This window comes from Cyclopterus lumpus, chromosome 19 (assembly GCF_009769545.1).
Source record: "Cyclopterus lumpus isolate fCycLum1 chromosome 19, fCycLum1.pri, whole genome shotgun sequence".
Lineage (NCBI taxonomy): Eukaryota > Metazoa > Chordata > Actinopteri > Perciformes > Cyclopteridae > Cyclopterus > Cyclopterus lumpus.
The window spans coordinates 7,714,909-7,737,122 of record NC_046984.1 but is presented as its reverse complement, the minus strand read 5'-3'; the positions used below and the strand labels follow the sequence as shown (position 1 = coordinate 7,737,122).

The window sequence follows — 22,214 nt, the reverse complement described above, 5'->3', positions numbered from 1 at the left end:
GTGGGGCCCCTGTCTAATCTCCAGCAGTGCCGGGTGTTGGGAGACGGGCGACAAATTTTAATAAGCAACTGAGCGCTGTAATTTAGCGGCCTGGGAGGGAGATTAGGCTGATTGATGCTGGGCTCATCTAATGGTCCAGCCTACGGCTCCCGGTCCAAATTGGTGGTAATGAAAGTTTTGTGCAAATTGAGATGGAGGAAAATAAGGCATCCTTGCATCTTCCCTTCGCTCTCTCTCGATCTTCATTCAATCTCAGTATTCCTCTCTCTGTTTCTGTCCTCTTGTTCATTGCTCTCTGCTCTTTCAATCTTTTTCACAAGGTGCGTCTTTCTCTCCATCTCCGCCCGTCACATCCTCTTTCTTTTCTGACCCTATTTCACCTCTTTCTTCATCTCTTGTCTTCCTTTTTCATACTTTTTTCTTCCTCTGCCTCATTACCAAAAATTGATTTGTTCCTCATTTGCTGTCTCTCTCCCTTTTTCTCTCTTTCACTGTTTTTCTCTGACACTCTAGAGTCAGTTTCCGTCCCTGCTTCACTCCATCTAGTAGGTTATTTAATTTGACTCACACACTTATTTGCTCCCCCCACCCCCGTCTTCCGCCACGGCCGTGCCAGTAGGAGATTTGTGTGTGTGTGTGTGTGTGTGTGTGTGTGTGTGTGTGTGTGTGTGTGTGTGTGTGTGTGTGTGTGTGTGTGTGTGTGTGTGTGTGTGTGTGTGTGTGTGTGTGTGTGTGTGTGTGTGAGTCGCTTCTGTGTTGTCAGAACAAATTCATCTCGATCTACAGGGAGACGGGACGACGACGGTGCTGATGACTGTCTCCCTCTACCTCCACCTCTCTTTCCTTGTATTCCTCTTCTCTTCTGTCTGTTTCTCTTTCTCTCACTCCCTGCTTTCTTTCTTCTTCATACCACCAAATCCCTTTCAGCTGGCCTGCCACTCTGACAGGCTCCGTCTGCCGTGCATTATTAAGCCGTGGAGATTTCCAGGCCACTTTTCAGGATATGGCAGACCCAGCACCTTGTCCCACTGGCAAGCTCAGCATTTTTCCATATATTTGTCCAAATGTTTTACAATATTACAAATTCCAGTAAGTTAGCTGTCTGAGGTTTGACTTTCACTTATTGTAAATAAGCATTTCTGCTCTCTGTTCCTGTGACAGCAGTTTGCCTAGAATGCATAAATTCAATTAAATTGCCACCGGAGAAAAGCTACAGAAAGGCACATTTTCTGAATATAAAATTAGGAACGAAGATGTTGTATCACAAGCTACTCTGTAATGGGGGCAGTGCTAATCCCGTGGTAATAGAAGACTACAGCACATTTGATATTCCGACTGTTATAAAATCCCCTGACAATGGATGTAATGGCGTAAATTCACTTGGGATTCCTGGCCCACTAGGAATTCATCTTATGATGTGCGTATGCGTGTACATGCACGTGTGCATTTTGGCACATCTATACAGTCCCACATTTCCCACATGCGAGTGGGTGTTTGTGTGTAAGCCAGCTACCCAGCTCCTATTCCACAACAACAGAGCAACTGTCTTCTGGCACTTTTCAATCCCTCTTTCTATCAACTCCCACACAACAACAACAAAAAAAGAAAAGATGATGATGCCGATCTTGTCGTCCTCCTCTCTCGCTGCCACCTTGAGTTATGCACTGATCTATCATTAATAGTGTCATTAGCATTTTTTCCCCCCTCCTGAGGTGCTTGTGTATATAGTTCAAACTAGAGAGCAGATGCTCACATCATTAAACAAGAGAACATCCTAAATTCTCTATATGACAAAAGCGGAGGTGGGTAGGAGGAGGTGATAACACATTGCACTCTGATAGTTCCAACATGAAGCGTGTCCACGGTCCCCCTCAAGGCCCCCTGTGAAGTGTGTTTCCTAACTCGTATTGCACAACCGTCATTTTGCAATGTGCTGGACAAATGCGAACAAGAAGAACATTTAGTCCGAAACCCAATCTGCACTCCAACCAAGAGAGAAAACTAGCGAGGCGGCCAGTGTGATGCTCGGAGGCAAAGATGCAGCTCAGCCCGCAAATGAGTGGCAACCGCCTGTGAAGTTTATCTTGGCGAGAAGCCGCCCCTGTTGATTGCTCACCAAAGTCTGTGGTTGGGCTCCCAGACAACACAATATAATCTCTCGTCCCGAGCCCCGGCAACCGCCTAAATGCGGTGTGGGTAATTTCAGATTGGATGTGGCCTCTCTCCACAGGAGCTGTTTGTAACGTTCACACTCGGCTTGCCAAAGTGGTTTGTCAGAGTTGATTGTTTATTTTTCCCTGGGAAAGAGGGGGAGGGGTGGTTTGTATGTATGAGATGGATGACGGAAACATGCAATGTGGCTTAGGCCGTAAACTCGTGGGAATTCTTAGTTCCTGGTTTCCTTTTTTCAATTGTAGCTTGTTTAAAATGTTCGGTGGTCAGGCGTGCAGTAATTTGCCACCGTTCAGCACATTGCACAAGTTTCTATGCAGGCCAACACGCCTCTAGTTGTTTCTTGGAGAGGTAGTAAGACGGGGCCATTTTAATAAATAAACCATTGGGACACCAAGAACAATGGATAATGCTTGGCTGCTCCCTCTACTTTTTCGCTCTCTTGCCTTTGCCTCACTGGATTTGATGTCAGCACGGCGTATTTGAAGGTTTTTATTTTAAAGATATGGAGTGATCACTTTGATTGTCTACCTCCTAGTGATTATCTCCCTCCTATGATACAGGCTAGTGGAGGGGCAATAATGCGAAACACCGAGAGCATATGAATAGTAGCTTGCTGAATGCTCTCCTCCCACCTCATAGTTTTATGGTGGATGATGCTGTGAGGTATTAAATGGGCTGACGGAGCGCTTTGATCTTCAAGCTCCCCTTCATATGATAGTGGGATATGTCTGATAGTATGGGCAGCATGGGGGGAGGGGGGGTTTGTACGTTCCTCTGGCTGGTTGCAGAGATGTGGGGTGGGGTGGAGGGGGAAATGGAGGGTGGAGGAGCGATGGGGTAGGGTGAGGTGCTGATGGGAAAGAGACGAATGGCGTGCCAGTGTCAGAAGTGGTCATGTGCTGAGGAAAGAGTAGGGGAGAACGAGAGGGAGGATGGAAGGAGGGCTTGACTGATTAACCTGTTTACCTCCCTGAAAATGCTCCGGGCACCATTCTGATTAAAGTTCAGTCTTTCATCTATCATCGGCTTGAACCTTCAGAGCTACCGATACCAAACACTGTCAAAACGATGGAGCCTCCAACCTGAGCCCCCCACCACAGCCTCCTCCAGCACAGCGAAGGCTCTCGACCAGAGGCTTCATTTGCATTTCATCCTTCCCCCGGCGGCTCTTGACAGCTCTTGAACCCACCTCCTCATGGTTCTCTCTTCTTTCTCTGACTCTTCCTATCGCGCATGCTAAGTTTGTGTGCATGGATTTTTCTTTATCTACTCCTCCCGCTCTGCTCCTAAGCTTCTTGCTCTGAGGACTCGCAGGGAACGCTGCTTGTGTGTCTTCGCCTGTTTTCCTCCAGTGATGTGTTTTCCCAACCCAAGGCTTTTAGCACCTTTCAGCATAATACGATTACACCCGTTTGGGGACGTGATATTGTCAACGGCTTTCTAAAAATATCCCTCCAGCACACGAGCGCTGCGAGTGGACTGTATGCAGGGACTGGCAGAGGCAACACTGCACACAATGTTCTGACCACTCAAGCACAAATTGTTAGCCCGTTAAAAGCTTTTTGCACCGTCATAGGCCCGGCTTGTGTTAGGGACAGCCGGATGGGGATAAGAGAAGACAGGGGTTGGCAATTAGTTCCGGCTGTGGACCAGAGTGAAGGCAGAAAGGTGCACGCCTGACTGTCCTTCAAGGAACAAGAGCCGAAGCCCTCTTGCATCTAAATCTTGACTATCAAGAAATAGAGATGGTACCTTACTAAATCGTGATTGGCAACAGTTCTGTTTATGGTTTGATTTGGAGAATTTGTTGGTTTAGAATTGTTTGCTTTTTATAAAATAGATGCAACATGCACAAATATTGTCACGGAATGAAACCAGGACTTTTAAAGAACACATATGCGTCTAAAACAGTGCCTCCTGTCTTCTTTGTATCAACAGTTTCGAAAGTGAATAGTAAAGAAAATACAGGCTTGTTTCATTTAAATAAAGGTAAGTTCTGCCATGTTTACTAAACCTCATTTCAGCACCCGGAGCTGTCCATCTGTTAAACTGCTTGTCACGTGGTGCAGAACCAGTTACAATGTCAGTTTGACTTCTGCTAATACGTTTTTTGTCTCCAGAAGAATTCTGAAACAAGAACATTTCAGATGGTAGTGGAGGTTGCCAGATGTTTTTTGGTGTCGGGCTAGATTCAACCCGTGGGCAGCTGTTTGCCAACCTCTAGTGCATGATAACTCAGGATCGCTTGACGGCTCGTAGTGTTTTGAGGCACTCAAACAAGACACTTTGGCTATCAAGCACATTCAAGTCGAAGCATGTTGGGTTCGCTGCCACCGGTAACTTTCCCCCCACTTCGATGAGACTCCTCCTTCCCCGAGACAGAAGATGTCGGCCTCCTCGATTTCAGCGTGTTCCTCTCCAGCGTTGATCTTCTTTGATCCCTCTTCTCCCCGCGATGGGGTAGCAGAAAATTGGGCCATCGCTGTGTTTGATCGTGCTTTCGCTCGTTCTCCCAGGGGAGCCATTCCAACCATTTGTTTTCCCTGTTTCTTTCTCTCAGCCTCTCTCTCTCACTCTATCTTCCACTTTCTGTCTTTCTGCCAGTGAAAGTTGACTGGAAACACATGTGCATCGGTCTGCCCAGTCATGCCTCAACACACGATCCTTGTTGTCAGTAAGGCCAAACAGCTAAACATAACCAGCTTTCATTAAAGCTATGAGTCTTGCTTTTTGTTTCCTAAATGCCAAGCTTGACATTTGTTTGGCATTTTAGCAGTGTGTACTACAAGGAATGGATTTGTTATACGTGTCTTCTATAGATAAGAGTGGCAGGATGTTGTTTGATTGACACAAAAGTATATATATATATTTTTCAATTAAATACGTAAGTGGAAAGTATGTACGTTGTTCTTTTCAAGGTGAATATGAGACGGTGAATATTGTCTAATTCAGATTTGGATGTTTTTGTCGTATTTATTTTGTCCAACTTACACACAAATGTAGTCTGGCGTTGTTCCATTTGTGAGCTGATAAGGTCATTTGCAAGCGTGCGTGCACATCTGTGTACACAAAATTAGCTCAGGGAGTGCTATTATTGGTCTTCATGGACCTGAACCCTGGGGGCAACAGGAGAGGCTGAGGTGATTTCACTTCAGCACAGACAGCCTATGATGGACTGATTTAATCCCACTGATGGTGCTCATAAGACACAGGAAAAGGGATAGACAGACTAGCACGTGCGCACACACACACACACACACACACACACAGACACAGGAATTGTGTGAGAGAGAGTGAGAGAGAAAGAGAGGTCAGCAGGGCTAACACAGTCCCCTGGCTGTTCTCAAGGTTAATGTGAGACTGACAGCGGCTGCTATTAGCGGCCTTCAGATGGTCTCAACCCCCCATATGCGGAGCTGATTCATCCCGTGGCAGCAGTGCATTAAGATGTAACAGCCTCTCTCCCAGATGTCACTCACCCCTTTAGACAGGGGCTACATCATAATTGTACTTTTCCTATTAACTCCTATTGTCTACGCTCAACCACGATGGTCCATTAAAGGGATAGGTGCTGCCGTTACCACCTCATTCTCACGTGCCACTCGTCTCTTCCTATATGTCATTATTTCATGACATCCCATTGTCTGTTAATTGAAATACCACAGCCATTGTCTATATGGTCCATTAAAGGGACAGGAGCTCTGTTCCTAAGTGTCACCACTACTTTAGGTGCTAGCTCATTAATTTTCATAGTCTATGTTCGACTTACACATGCACAGAGAGGTGGGGCTGAAGAGAGGAAATTATACCATCAAGAAGAGATGCACACTGGCATGTTGAAGATCACCCGAACCATCCAAAACCTAATTTACATTTTAATTCAAAGACATTAAGCAGATGCTCGCATCAAGTGCAGGTTGATGTTTTTGTGTTTTGCTCAAGGACGCTTAGGTGAGGAGGGTTGCTCAGTTGAGTGAAAACAGCCATTTTCTGTTTTCATGGTTATTAGTCACACTTTATTTTTAGTTGCTATGACAGTGTAGTGTTTATTTCTGTGATTGCGTTAAATCTAATGACAAAGGCAGCTTTGTTGGAAAAGGCTGGGGGGGGGGGCGATATATTGCAGTTGGAAAATGGAAGCAGAGAGTGAAGTTAAAAAGAAAAGATACGTTCAATACTTCCTCATGTATAATCATTGTTTAACTTTCTTAAAAGTAGATTATCATTAGTTATTCTAAGGAGGACAAAGTTTTGCCTTAGAAACGTAGCTGATGATAAGTGCGTGTGTGTGTGTGTGTGTGTGTGTGTGCGCGCGCCTGGGTCCATATGAAGAGTGATGATGTTGTTGACTTGCTGTCGGCCGGATGCCAATCAATCAATTAACCAATCAATAGTCATCTGGTGAGCACCTTAGGACACTGGGGAAAATCTCCCAGAAACACTCGAATCAATTACTTTTTGGCCACAGGCTCGTGCACAGTTGCAAAACACACACCTACACACTCACACACACATACGCACTCATTCATTGATACAGTTATATATTTATACTTATGCAGGCTTACGTGTTCAAGTCCCTGCCTTCACATGCCCAAACGCACAGGCATCAGATTGCAGTGCCATGGGAAAAAGAAAAATGAGTAAATTCTGTCATTCCCCTCATTCGTCATCCCCCATACCCCCTCCCCGCCCTAATGGAAAGCAGCATTCCCTGGCTGCCGTCATATAGCCAGCTACACTATAACAGAGTTAATAGATAGGTCTCGAAGCTTATGGAGCCCATGCATTTTAAATGAAATTTTATGACTCCTGGAGAGCAGGCAAGGGAAGAGAGGCCGGAATATTCTTGATATCAGTTCCCGTGTGTGTGTATGTGTGTGTGTGTGTGTGTGTGTGTGTGTGTGTGTGTGTGTGTGTGTATGTGAGAAAGGGAGAGCAATGGTTTTGCATCACAGTTTTGCCCTCCTAGTTTTTTTTGGGCCCTGTTACCAAGCAGGATGTAGTGATGTAAGCTGAATCCAACTGATGATCTCCCACGCTTACACACATAATATATGTTATGAATGCGTGTCCTAGAGAGTCCTACTGCTCGGTAGTATTTATCTGTGTCTTTCTGCCCTGACCCACAAACCCCTGTCCCCTCTCCACTGTTTCATATAAGCACAAACACACATGAATACACACGCATACACACAGCCGGCAGGCAGTGCTCTGAGTGATCACACTGTGTCCCACATACCGCTCCCGTTGGCCTGCTTGCCTTGCTGACCGCATCGGTCATGAGCCATGGAAATATGCCTTTCCCCCTCCTGGGGAAGAGTGATGCGCAGCGGGAAAGCGTAGTTTGCTCAGGGGCCTGAAATGCAGACGTTACCACAACAGGGCAGCAGCGCTGGATCCTGCTGCCTTCTGACACGTGTCCACACTGGGGGGAGAGCTGATGATCACACAGCTGCATCTCATATTGATATGTGGGGAGAAGCATCCCTGCAGACTGCTGGTCTGTTTTCTAGTTCGAGGTCTATTCCCACACAAATGCGAGTGAACGGTGGTCTCCGAGCACTATAGCAGTGACCTTCAAGTTTTGAAAGGTTGGTATTGCAACATTCACTATATGTTAATTGGCTAAAGGCTTTATGAGATGGATACAAATGTATTATTGATATCCAGATACAAGGCCACCACTGATATAAAGGAAATATAGTCGTGGCTACACTGAATATATCAATGATATAACTTCTTTTGTTATTCTTCAATACATGATGATCAGGACATGATGTTTTAGAATGGCTCCATTATCGTGTAGGGCGCCATAGGGTTTAAAAAGGATTGTCCTTATTTGTGGTTCTAGCGAGCAGAAAGCAGTGTCAGACCGCTGCTGCATGATTACGTGTTTTTGTTTCCGCAATAATTTCACCGATCGCACCTCCGAGCCCATAATGCCGTGCTGGAGCAAATGGGCCACATAAGTGTCTGTCCTTGGCATATTTAGAGCCCCCTTTTGGCAGTGGGACGGCTGGTCTCTGCTCCGTCAGTGTGGAAAGCCCATGAGCGCCCTGCGAAATATGCAGAGGTACGGGCGCACTTACAAACACAATACGGTAGATCATTCAAGTAATTTAATTTAGCCTTCTGTAAACAAGACTCTAACAAGGCCTCTGGAAATACAGTGACATTTAAGCTGTTGAGTCATACTGGCTTGTTGCTTTGCACACACACACACACACACACACACACACACATGGCTGCAGCACACACAGATGAAGCTTAATAAACTATTAATGGTCCTTGGTTTTGCATGATATTGCACTCCCTGTTATGCCATTGCTGTTTGTTGATGTACTTAAAAGAAATACTGGCATTGAGTGGCCTGGAGGAACGGCAGACTGTCCCTCCTATAAGGTCACACCCACTCGGAGGAGCGGTTCGTGTTTGATCCTTCCAGCCGGTGAGTGGCGGCATAAACAGGAAGGGGCCCTGCTCTTTAGTGCGTCACTCGCTCTTGTATCATCTGATCGTTTGTGTTGAAATGTGCCAAAGTGTTTAGCATAACATTGTTAGGCTGATATCCTGGATAGGTACACAAAGGTGACACGACCTTATGTGGCATGTACACACACACACACACACACACATGCACAGTTGGTTAGTGTATGTTGGCTCATCTGGTTTATGTATACGGAATATGACAGCTTAAGCGTTTTTGATTGTAGATATTCTTTTTGTGCGTGCATCGTGTGTGTGTGACAACGTGTGGGTGTGTTGAGTCCTGCTCAGAAATATGGCCTTCATTTGTGCCGGGCCTTTCCCACTAACTGGAACAGGGTTGGAGGTAGGAGGTTGAAAGAAATACAAAGATGAGTGTAAGAAAAACTAGGAGGGGAAAAGGAAAATACAGCAACAAGCAACACAAAACACACACACACACACACACACACACAGTGTGAATGCTGGTAGTGAAGTGGACTCTCTACCTTCACAATGATTAAGAGCTCAATCTTCCATTTACAGTGACCTCCATTCTCTTTTACTCAAGATAATTTGAACCAAGATCAAAATTACCATTATTCATTGTGAAGATTGTCCTTCAATTTTGTTTGAGAGTGCTGCTCTTACGTCATATTATTACATTACATAACACTTACACAACTCGATGATTCATACTTAATTAGAGATATTATTTTTTTTACATTTTTATTAAAACATTTGCTAATTTTCTGTCATAATAAACTGAATACTATTACCGGTAGTTCCGACAAAACATTAAATTAGTACATTTTTTTCACTACGATCATATTCGCACATTGTAGCATTGTCATACTATTACATTTTTTAAATATTAGCATTGTATTATTTGATCCGGTGAGCATTGTTCTGCTCAGTGTTTTAAAGTCTTTTTATTTTAAAGCTGTGAACATGTTCTCTGTTCCTTTTGAGAAAACACAGAACAGATCTGAATCTACAGCAAAGCTTTTTTTTTCTTCATCAAACAAATCCAAGTAACAAAGACACTTTATAGCCCGAGGTTTTGTCAGATAAAGCAATAAAGGAGGTAAGTGAAGGAGCTGAGGAAACGAGAGGCGGGCAGGACGGTACCAGAGGGTAACATGTGCTGCAGACCCCAGACCGCAGGAGGCATGGCTCACTCACCACTAGGAAACCTCTGGGCTTCCTAGTGGTGAGGGAGCTAGTTCTAGTTCTGTTTGCTCTCTCTTTGCTCCTCATCTCGTCTCCTTGGACCTTCTGTGTATGCTCACCTTCTCCTCCCAGATGTAGCGTTGCCGTATTGCTTTCTCTTCCACGCCTTATTGTTTGCTTTGGAATTGTTGCCCTCTCCTCCCCCAGCACGTTTCTCTCATTGTATCGGTATCGCTCACTTCCTGTGGCCCACAGTTAGGAGGACACTGTACCTCCCTCTCTGCGATAGTCTGGTACACCCCCCCCCCCCCCCCCCCCCCCCCCCCCTCTTGGCTCCGTTCCCTCTTTTCTTCCCAACTCTCTCCCTCTAGCCACTACGCTCTCTTCATATTTCATATGAAGCAATCCTTTCCATGGAGCCAGCTGTGTAAACAATAGGGACCGGCCCTCCATGTTTACTCAGAGCGAGTGAGAAATACCGCAAAGACCTGGACACGAGGAGCTCGCCTGCACGCCGTCCTCACCGATGATCTGTCTTTTGTCTCTCCGACCTCCTTTGAGCGCGAGTGGGACTTTGTGGGCAAAGTGCGGGAGCTTTCTGATACATACCCCCACCCACCCCCTGCAAATAGCTACAGTGAAGTGGCTCAAAAGCAAACATGTCGTGCTCTGCCAGATATGCCCCAAGTTTTGTCACCAGCTGCATTCTCACCGGAAATCATTTGAGTCTCTCGCATGCCTAATCTTTACAAGAACGCCCCACTACTTCCCCTGATTCATGGTTCTCGTGTTTTTATATTGATAAAGGGAAAGTAATCTGATCTGTGAGTCACATAGCTGACCCATATTTACCAGAAGCGCTGGCCCATGCTCTTCTATCTATAAGTCTATAATCTGTCGACCTACACCGCCTGCGGCCTATTTTAACACAGACGTTCTTGGAAGCTGCCGGTGTTCCTGGGATTTAAAAGGGCGGGTTGGCAAGCGACTTTAGTTGTAGGTTTTATCAACTATGGTTGACACAGCCAGTGTGTGGGTGCGCATCTGTCATGCTTTGGCTGTGAATGTGTGTTTATGGGTCTATATGCATGCATGCTTGCAGGTGGGCAGATGGTCCAGTTCTGCACGGACAGTCACAATAGCACTCATTATGTGTGAAGGAAGCTACCATCTTACCCTGACACACACACACACACACACACACACACACACACACACACACACACACACACACACACACACACACACACACACACACACACACATATCTCATCCCTGTGTTTATTTTCTGCAGGTGCAGTGCTTGCTGGCATTTGAGATAATTAAAGGCTGACCTTTCTGAGGTGAAGCTAGAAATGTCACCCAGCCTGCATCGCTGACAAGTGGATTCACCCCACAGGGGGGCCTCGGCAAAACGGCGGAGTATTCTCACCACCCTGGATGTGCACTTAGCACCCTTTTAGCCCTCTTGCACCACACGGCTGCCATTGAGAAGTAGCTCCCACGTCATGCCGTCTCCCTCACAATGCCTCAGCACGCTATAATTCCATCTTGAAGCAACAGGGGGGGAAGGTGCACTGAGGTGGAAGTATTTCTTTAGGTACTAGTTTTATGAGATAGATTTTTGAAAAGAGATTAACACACATTTGTCCCATCCTTGTACTAAGGGCCAGTGTGGTTGACATACAGTAAGGCTATAATTCACCAAAGTCCAGTGACTGTACTTCAGTTAATGCATCACAGTATAATTCCTCATAATATCCTATTAAAGGCCTCTCATTTACTGCATAACTCAAGAATATCGCTGGTTGGATACGTTACTGTTGTTTAGATTATCTATTTTAGCTTTCTTTAACTTTAGTTTTAGTAATTCTTCCCACTATTCTTCGTTTGAATGTGTCTCCACAATCTTTACGTATAAGGTTATCCAAGGACAGGTAGTGCAAACTATTAGCAGCACTCTCTGACTCACAGGCTTCTCACTAGCCTTGCATTACCTTTTTCTGGTCTAAATAATTCACATCCATCAGCTGAAGGCCTGTTGGTGACGTTTCAAAGTGTCCCGCTCTGCCTTCATCTACCCCCGCAGATGTATTTTAGTCTTTATGCAAAACCCATCCCATCTGAGCAAGTACAGTAAATGCAGCGAACTGTAAGACACTCCCCAGATGACATGCTAATGTGATTCAGGACACACACATACACACACACACACACACACACACACACACACACACAGCCTGAATGCGTGGCCGCACACAACACCCATACGCTCAGGCACTTGTTGATATATACACGTGAACATCGCTGAACACACGCGCGCTCTCAGACGTGCAGTACGTACACACTCATGCATGCGCGTGCGCGTTCCCCTCCCGCCGCGTCACATCCCGCTTCTGGCATATACATCCACCCGCACTGCTGTCCTCATAAAAATGTCAATGCATCCTGCTTGAGCGACTTCCATTATGTGTAACACTGCAAAGCCATGCGGGCTGGAGTCTGCGCCCGCTCTGAGCTGTTAGGGACCGCCAACCGCTCTGAGCTAGCAGCCTGTAGCCTTCCCTGTGGAGAGGCTTTCGTACAACTCTATGTGAGTTATTATGTTGAGGCTATTATAGAGAAAGTCTGAGTCGTGTGCTTCTCAACCTTAAATGGCGAAATACCGTGTCAGAATGATGGAGAAACCGAAGACGATTACTACAGTAAGTACATGTGAGGCAGCATGTCTGTCATTTGAAACGGCAGGCGCAGTATATTCAGATGACGTGCCTCCAGGACAGGAGCAACATTAATAAAGTAGCAGGTATCATATAACAACATGATAGCAATTGAGTTGATACTGTGTTTCAATATTTGTTACCACGGGCTGAACTACATATCTGTGAGCAAGGCCATGACAATTTGCACAATGGAGTTACGAAACAGCGGTCTCAGATCTCAGATAATTGTTCATCAGGAGACATATGGATTGTAGATGTGAGTGTGTGTGTGTGTGTGTGTGTGTGTGTGTGTGTGTGTGTGTGTGTGTGTGTGTGTGTGTATGTATGTATGTGTTCATACGTGTGTGTGTTTCGTCTCAAGAGTCACCCTGTGTTTTCTTTCATTGCGAGCCTCGACAGCTACCGGTGTCTGTTTTACTTTCCGGCAGTGACCTCTTTGAACTTTGGATGTGTGCACATCTGCGCCCGTTGTGTACGTTCAAGCGCTGTATGTCATGCGCTGCGTTTGACATCCCCCTGGGGCTCTGTTTGCTGTGTTGTCCACCCCGACCCCGCGCTGCCATTTGCAGCTTTTTCCGATTATTAATTCAGCGTTTGCTGTCAGAACCAATTATGGTATTTCGTGCCTCGTGACCTCTGACCCTTCCTTCTCTATGCCTGTTGCCAAACACAGAGATAAGACCAAGTGACCCAGATTGTTTGTTTGTTTGTTTTTCCTCCATACTGTAAGTGATCATATACATTCCCTCAGGAGCTCCATACAGCACCTTGCCTGCAGTGTGCTCTTGTTGAAATTAATTTGGCAGATATGGGCCAGCTATATAATGGTCAAAGAGACCGATACGGCTATACAAATGGAGGCTGCAGCGGAATTCTTAGAAACTCTTTGCAAAGATGTGCGTTAATGGCTGTATTCCAGGCCCCAGGGGTCCCTGCCCACTTCTTTAGGCTGCGCCATTGCGGCACCATTTTAATCCACGCCATCTATTCCTGTTTTCAGACCTCAGTTGTATTGCTGTAAGTGCAGCAAGCAAGTGATGTGTTTTATGTCGACTTGTAACGCCGGCAAACAGAAAGCTCTCATTCCTCTTTGTTATGCTTGTTTCACATCTATATCTTTATGCATGTTTATATGAGAAATGTCCTGTCCGCCCTGACAGTACTTTAGCACCTTTTATATGCTACGATGGAGATCAGCAGAAGTACATAATTATGCAAACAACTGATTCCCCTTTCGTCTTCTCCGTATCGGTGACCTTGTGTGTCAGCTGCGTCATATAGAACACATCAGCATACGGCTGCCCGTCGAGATAAGTACAAATGTGTGCATGCATTCATGTGTGTGAGAAGGAGAGTGTGTGTGTGTGTGTGTGTGTGTGGGGGGGGGGGGGGGGGGGGGGGGTATAAGTGCAGGGACCACTGATTGTGTAATGTGTTTGAAATGTGACAGCTGCATCAATCTAATTTATTCTCAACTTTGTGTACTGGGCCTCATTAAACATTAATTTTGATATACATATTCATTAACACTTTGAAGACGGCAACATGTCTTCGGTTGTACTTCCCATTCTTGGGAAACGCTGTTTGATTTGATTACCTGAGCGGGATGTCACTGTCTGGTCATCGTTACATAAAAAGGTAATGTTTCGAAAGAACCCTGATATGTCTTGTAATAATTGACTGATGTTTCTCAGTCACTGTTTTAAAATCTAAAAAAATCTAAAAGAAGAAGCTTTCTCTGCCTCTATGTGCTACTGGTCGGTTCCTTTCCATTGTAGAATATAGGAAAAGCTGCAGCCACTTCCTTTGCAGTAAACAACAACAACATCTCTGGCTATTTACTGCGACACCAGAAAAAAAAAGAATTAGCTGCGAGTGCACTGTAGCAAAGTTGCTGCTGGTGTAAGTGCACTATAATATTTGCTATTGCTTATCATTCAGAGCGGCTTCTTATGGTTGCCGCCCACATGAGACGCTGTAATGATAATGGTGGAGAAAGTGGCCCATTTCCAGGCTGTGGGTTCTCCTCGTCTCCCAGTGAGTTGTCGTTCCTCCATTGAAAGACCCGGTTCAGCATCTGTGGCCTCTGGGCGTTGCATTAAAATATATATGGCTTTACATCACTTCAGTGGGAATTTTTGACAGTGCTGATGCATTTTACATGAACACACCAATGTACAGTGTATCAAGGCTATATACTATACTACTCTGTATTATGGAATCAGAAGCGATACCTTGCTGGCCAATGTTAGAATGCGGCCTTACCTCTTAAATTTCTGGTTTAATAGGTGGCTACTGCAGAGCTAATAAAGCCATATCCAATTCCCCATGGCTCATAAAAAATCTGTTAAAGCTTTCGGCCTAATACAAGTGCACCGTCCAGCCCACAACCACTGACCACTGCACACAGCAGCTCACTGCGACAGGGTGACAAGAGAGCACGATCAATAACAATAAGTCGACTAATAGAAGGCCAAGCCCATAACATCAGCTCTCCATCTGATTAACAGACATATCAGGGCTCCACACACACACACACACACACACACACACACACACACACACACTACTCGCACTACACACTCACACAGACAAACACTCCTGTTGCAGACTGGTAACTCATTCTCATAAGTGATTACTCATTTTCCGTCCATGCAGGCATACAGTAACACACGCATGCAGACACAGGTTCCAGCACTGAGCCCCTGTGGAACAGCTGAGAAGGTCTCTGACAGTTACACCGAAGACTGTTTTACTGGAATCAAAGGCGGTTACGGGGGAGCGATGCTGCCACGGAGGCACGGACTCATTGAAACAGACTCTCTTGAAGATCTTTCAGTTTTAAGACACGATGCTGAGGACAGCGACGGGGAAAACGCAACGCTTGAGATGTGATTCAAGAGGATTCAAAGAGCGATTGCATCACCAGTGCACAGCGAGTTACCAGGAGGTCCTGTGTAGGTTTTGAAGTGCAGATATTGATGGGGACCAATTTCACAACAGCAGTCATTCTGAAACCCACAGAGAGGAGTTTGATCAAATGTACTGATGGCAGATTAAAGGGAACTCCTCAGTTGATGAGACATCAACATAACAAATTCAGGTGCTTCCACACAGGACGTTAAATAACTGATTGTGTATCTTTATGTATCAGGGCAAACATGAATAGACCATCGTTGTTTCTAGGTTTGTACGTTTATTCAATTGCAGTTTGTGTGATTGCATTGTTAGAATGTATCAAGCTCACGTTTCAATATATATTCTGATCTCAGTGCAGACACGCCGTCCTGTTCAACCACACGGTCTCCCCACTGCATTTCACATTAAACTGCACTCGCTGCTCAGCATATGTTATGAGTAAGAGCAGGAGCGCAACTCGCCAAAATCAAGATCTCAACCCAATTGATCTTCTGCGGGAGGTTTGGGACCAACATGCGAGACAGTGCTCTCCACCACATCATTAATACTCCAAAATGAAAGAATATCTGGAGAAAATGGAGTCCATCCCTCTAGAAGTGTTCAGAGATTTGTAGAACGTATGCCGAAGGAGCATTGAAAGCTGCTCCGCCTGCATGTGGGGAAACACTTTGTTTGGTTTTGTCACTCGGCTGCCATCGGGACGCTTTATGTGCACCATTCAACTGGTAACAGGCAGACAAACATGTCTGACTTGACCCCTCTCTCTTTGCAGGAGTTCATCCAAGATGTCCTGCTGTGATTCACTTGACTGTGCCACATTCCTGAGCAACACTGTTCATGCAAAGACACATTCTTCAAGCTTTTTCAGTGTGTGTGCGTGAGTGTGTGTGTGTGTTGCAATGGTTTTACTGTTGCACATTACATCCACTGATGTAAAAGGGTAATTACAGTAAAAAAACAAATAAGTCATGCTTATGTTATGACAAGCTGTTTTGAATACCTCTTGTATATACTGTGGCGCTAGTGTACTGTTTTATGATAACTGTATTCTCCGGGTGTATAATTGTCAGTGCCCTCGTGTGCGCTCATGCTTTCTTCGGTGGTCACAGGTCTGTTTGTACACGTCTTGCTCTTAATTTGGAAGTAAACTCCGCAGCTGAACTCTCTGGAGGTCCCAGATCGACGCCTTGGGGTCTCACCTCTGGCTTCTGCGACGGGTGTAATTAGCAAAGTTTTCTTTTGTGTTGCTCTCTTCATTTATGTCTTGGCTGGTCTCCCACAGTACGTGTAGTCTGTCACTGTTAATGAGCTTGTGTATGAGCACACGAGGCTGCGACGAGGCATCACACACACCCACTGCTCTCTTCGCAGCTTTAACACCCCATTAGATAATTAAAGCGGAAGGGGGTGTTTTTGTAACATTTCAGATGAGACATTACCATTAATTGGTGTCAAAAGAAAAGAACTGTTTTGCTCAAGCTCTTAAGTACAAAGGGAAACAATCTCTTTGCCTTGTCATTGAAGCACTAAATGATCTCTTTTTCTCTGTCTCTATATATACTTTTTTTTAACAGACGGCGGCTGCAAAGAGGAGGCCCGTCCAAGGAGAAGAGCGTTGTCTTGGCCTCATGCCAGCTGTTCATTCCTGAGGAGCGCTCTGCAGTGGAAGAGTGAATCCACGCTGCCCTGGAAGCACCACGTCCACATTGCGATCACCACTATCACCGTTCCTGACCGCAGTCGTCAAAGTCACTTGTTCTTGACTCAACTTTCCTCCTGTCTCTTCCGCTCCCATTCATCTTGAAGATAAGGAATGGCCGTGCTGGTTTACAGCCTCCCCAACGCCTCTCGCAAATAAGGCCTTTCAGCTTGTTGCACAATACCAGAGAAAGGAAGGATAAAACCCCTCTACAGTCCTCTTTTATACTTCTACTGTGTCTCTCTCTTTTTTTAAATCTTTGTTTCCTTAGTAACTCAACCCTCAACACACACATTCACTAAACCAGCAGGATTTTTCTTCTTCTTGGTGACATCTACAGCAGCCATTTTAAGGACACCAGCGCTCGAGTTTCAAAACCATAAGGAGATTAATTTTTTTACTTCGCCTGGCCGTCTGGAATATCCACTCATGCAGTGTCCCTATGGGGGACTGAACCGGTACAGCAATCCACACTGACTCCTCTTTGGCTCGGCTAGATCTCGTCACGGTGGTTGTTCATTGAGGTCCGTTTGTGACTGGAGGTGGACTGAGCCATCATGGCTGGGAAGGGCAACCCGCTGCCGGGCCCCCACCTAAACGGCTTCCCCATGCCCACCTACTCCTACTTCTTCCCCCACATGTTGGGGAGCCTGTCGCCTCCAGCCCTGGCAGGACTGCCTCTCAGTGGGTACAGCACCCCCTCACCAGCCAGTAAGTAAACGTTAGACTTTACCCTTTGCCCCGGCTATTGTGCAGGTTGGTTGGTAACAGGAAGATTCACTTTCCTCTGTGTGTGTCCTGGTTTTCCTGTGCGGCTGTGGCACACGGTTTCCTGCATCGCTCCCGCACTGTGTGTGTGTTGGTGTGTGTGTGTATATGTGTACATTATGCTTGTGACTGTGGGTCTGCCAGTAAAAGGACACTTGATCGCATCCTGTTTAGATCATTCAGCGTTGGTAAACAGCGAGCAGCACACACACACACACACACACACATACATACACACACATGGCCACACACTCACGTCGCCTTCAGCGCTGCCCTTAATATACAAGCCCACACACATCAGCACACACACATATTGAAATGTCAGCGTAGATGACAAGGAAGTGAGGCAGGACGGCCAGAAAGGAGCATTGTTTATACGGGGAACCCAGATTTGGCGCACAGTCCTTAAATACATCTCACACAACCTTCATGCTCCAACTCCTTTTTACAATCCATCCAAAGCTTCAGAACTAACTTGCAAAGTTGCTTAAACTAGATGAAAAATATATTTACAGCTGATCTGATGTGTATTGACTTGTACACAAGAAGCCCTAAACAGTGGTAGAAGAAGTATTAAGATAACCACCATATAAAAAAATTGTCATTGCACTCAGTGCAGTAAAGTCAGCAACGTAATTGTATGTATTAATAGTCCTCATTATATACAGCGGCTGCTTTCAGTATGTTATATTACAATTGCATTGACCTATTTGCATTCTTTTACTATTGAAGCAGCTTTTAGAGCATTTCAACTGCTTTACATCATAGTTTGCGGTTTGATTATGTTCTGCAGGAGAAGAAAATCTCCATGTGAAGTGAAATGAGATCATTTCAATACAGCTCAACTCGTATTAAGTATTTTTTGGAGGACAGACTGGCAGATTGCAGCACTAAAATAAACAAAAATCACACCTCATACTGGCACTTTACCCCAAGTCAAACATTCAATCTAAATTTGACACAAAAATTCTTGAAACATGACTGAACTGTTGAAGTTGAAATGATCTCACTGCGCTGGCAGATCTTTCATTTATTAAAAGAAAATCAAACTTTAAGGACTTCAGTATTTAAAAAATCAAAATCTGCTACAGTAAAAAGCTGTCCTCTAAAAGGTAGTGGAATTATAAAGTAGAATAAATATATTTAAAATTCACCTCCATGACTTGACTACCAATCCAAACCCCAGAAGTGCTTTAAAATCCAGTGAAACATTATACTGGTATAATTCCTGCATCTCCCAGCAGACTGGGCACCATTGATAAACTAGCTAGATAATCAATTACATGGCTGTGCAGCAGCAAGAATATGAACTAAAGGAATACAGGAGGGTACAGTCAGTGTTTGTGTGTATCGGTGGGGACAGTCTGGCAGGTTCAGACGCGGTCATTGCGTTGACTTTCTATCTGCTGGAGTCTGCGTGGAGGGAAGTGAAGAGCAGTTAGTGGCCAGTCCGCTCACTCCCACTTCCCCAATACCAGATACCCCGCACAAATACTGCTGCTCCCCTCAGATTCCTCTATTTGTTGTTTCTGAATATCTGCGTGTGTGTGTGTGTGTGTGTGTGTGTGTGTGTGTGTGTGCGTGTGTGTCGGGCCACACTCCCAGTGTTTGCCATGCGGGCCTGCAAGGTTCCTTCCCCTTTGCCTGGACAAACATTTCCTGTCTGTAAACACGGGAGAGCCAGGGCCACCACAGCTTCCTGACCAGCACACACACACACACACGCACACGCACACGCGCGCACACACACACACACACACACACTGCAGCGTCTCCTTCCATTTTGACACACTCCCCACCTTCCCCCCATCCTCCTCCTCCTCCTCCTCCTCTCTGGCAGGATCAGTTCTCTCCCCCACCCTCGTGCTCAAACACCTCCTTTTCTTTTTTTCTCACTCTCTCACATTTTCACACACACACTCCGGCTAAGCCCTCACCAACCCCATTCAATGCTGAGCAGTGACGAAAGATGGAAATAAAGAGAGCGGGCGCGGATGGAGGGGGAGAGAAAGTCAGTTTGTTTGGAGCTTGAATGAGAGGAATTTACAGAATGTCAGATTGGAGGCAAGAGAGCCGAGAATTGAACTTAATGGATTTCAGTTTTGTGGAGCGCCCAGTGGAGGATAAATTCACATGACTGTTTGTGTGTACACAGGATGTGTGTGTGCACTTGTGTTTGTGTCATTGAGGATGTTGTTGTTGTTGTCCAAAAATATAGTTTGGTCTTTTTTAATAGGCCAAAAAATTGGATGAAACGTGAGTTTGTTGGTACGTGTGCATTGGAGAGGTGTGCATTTACATCCTGTTCCCTGATTGGCTCTTTAATTTACCTTTTATTTTTATTTTTTTACATGAACACTTATATTTCTTCATTTTTAAAGCTGTGCGCCAGCAACAGCCGCGACCAGAAGCATTGTGTTTTCAGGATGTCTGTCTGGTCCATTCTCGTGAACCCGATATCTCAGGAACTGATGGATGAACTGGTTAGATTTTGGAGGTCAAAGGTCACAGTGAAAAAAAAAAAGGTGCAAAACATCCACTTGCACTCAAGGTTGAATTTGGTATCCAAGGTCATTGTAACCTCCCAAAACATGTTTTGTTCAATAATAACTCAAAAAATTCATATACTAATCATGAATGAATGTTAAATAGGATGGTGGTGACATTTCACACAGACATGGATGTAAACTGCAACGTGAGGTGGTCATTCTAATTCTTTATGTGAGTCTAAACACGCACGACGCAGTTATAAACTATACTGAAATGGGAAACATGTTAGCGGTCATGAAGCCAGTTTGTTTTACCGCTTAACTCATTTGACATGAAAGATCCTGTTCATCAGACCTCCCGTGTTCTTTTCTTTCCTTTCTCTGTTCACACTCATCTGTTTCTGGGAGTTGTCCAGCTCTTCTGCCTCAGCCTCCTTCACCAGTTATTTGGACCAAGCCGAGCTGAAGGTTTAATCCAGGCCTTCAACAAACTGTCTCTGGCTCTCTCCAGCTCGAGCCTCCTATGTCTTCACATTACGGTATCGTAAATGAATTTATTGCCTGCAGCTTTATTATTTAACTGAATATTATTACTATGGATTGATCACACGCGTACACCCACAAGCGTGCAGGCTGCAGTATTGAACACAGCCAAAAATCCACATCCGATAGAATGTGCTCATTACACACACACACACACACACACACACACACACACACACACACAAACGCACTCGCGCACACACACACACACACACACAGGCACACACACATGCACAACTTTCATTAGCGCTTTTTTCGATTAAATCTTTCATGCCGCTCGTCTGTATGGAAATGGATTTATCTGGAAATATCAGCCCATCTATTGATCCGGTTATTATCATTAAAGCTTCCGCTGTCTGTCACCAGCTCTAACACTGTACTATTACATTAGCACAGTGTTCAGAGTGATCATAATGAATGGAGCCAGCTCGCTACCTGCTGCCACGGCCGACTAATTGGCTTTTCCCCACAGAGTGCTCTTGTTTCAGCAGCCACAGTAATTGCTCTGTACAGGAGCGCTTCCTCGGATGGTTAACGCACACAAGCAGCATCTCGTTTGACTTATTAGGAGGACATTTATGACATTTATGAATGTACTTTTGGGCCACAAGGAGAAATATGAAAGGACATTTTCTTTTCAGACCTCAAGGAAGCTTGTTTGTGTGTATCACCTATCCCATGGCGGAACGCTCTGACCATGGGTAAATATGAATATGGTAATGTTGGGCAAAGTGTGTGTGTGTGTGTGTGTGTGTGTGTGTGTGTGTGTGTGTGTGTGTGTGTGTGTATACGCTGGTTTCTGCATGTGGTCCCCCTTCTGCCCCGGTGGTCTGCAGGAATCAAGGGGGCATGTCAGTCCACTCCATGGGTGGCAAAAAACACACACTTTCACATACACACACGGCTCGTGTGGTGTGGATAAGCACAATGACAGTGAGAAACACTTTAGGCAGTGATCCCAAGTGTGTGTGGATACGGCTAATGACTGGGGCACCTTTTTCTATCAGGCGACCAGCAGTTTAACCTCTTGAGAAAGGCACACACTGACTCACACAGGAACATGACCTCGGGGGAGCTGGTTGTCATTATTGGAAAGTCATTTGACGGTTGCCGATACTCTGATGGCGAGGATGCAGGCTTATTAAAAGTGGCGTTTAAATCCCATCTAGCATAGCACACCTCAGCTTAACGGCCTTGTTAATTAACTTCAGAGCGCTGTGAGGCTGAAAAATGTGCGCAAGGACTGCTTTTTCTTGCATT

General features: G+C 45.3%; 1 protein-coding gene across 8 annotated transcripts in view; it reads left to right on the top strand.

The window, feature by feature from the left end:
• Positions 1 to 22,214, top strand: part of raraa (retinoic acid receptor, alpha a) — a 154,786-nt gene that overhangs the window by 66,571 nt on the left and 66,001 nt on the right. For 7 of the 8 annotated variants that reach the window (XM_034558402.1, XM_034558400.1, XM_034558401.1 and 4 more), the window contains one exon: positions 17,030 to 17,865. In XM_034558402.1, the coding sequence (XP_034414293.1) occupies positions 17,712 to 17,865 (154 nt within the window). In that variant the 5' untranslated portion in view covers positions 17,030 to 17,711. Of the gene's footprint in view, positions 1 to 15,617; positions 15,640 to 17,029; positions 17,866 to 22,214 lie in introns of those variants that run through there. The other variant, XM_034558406.1, reaches the window with a different exon arrangement.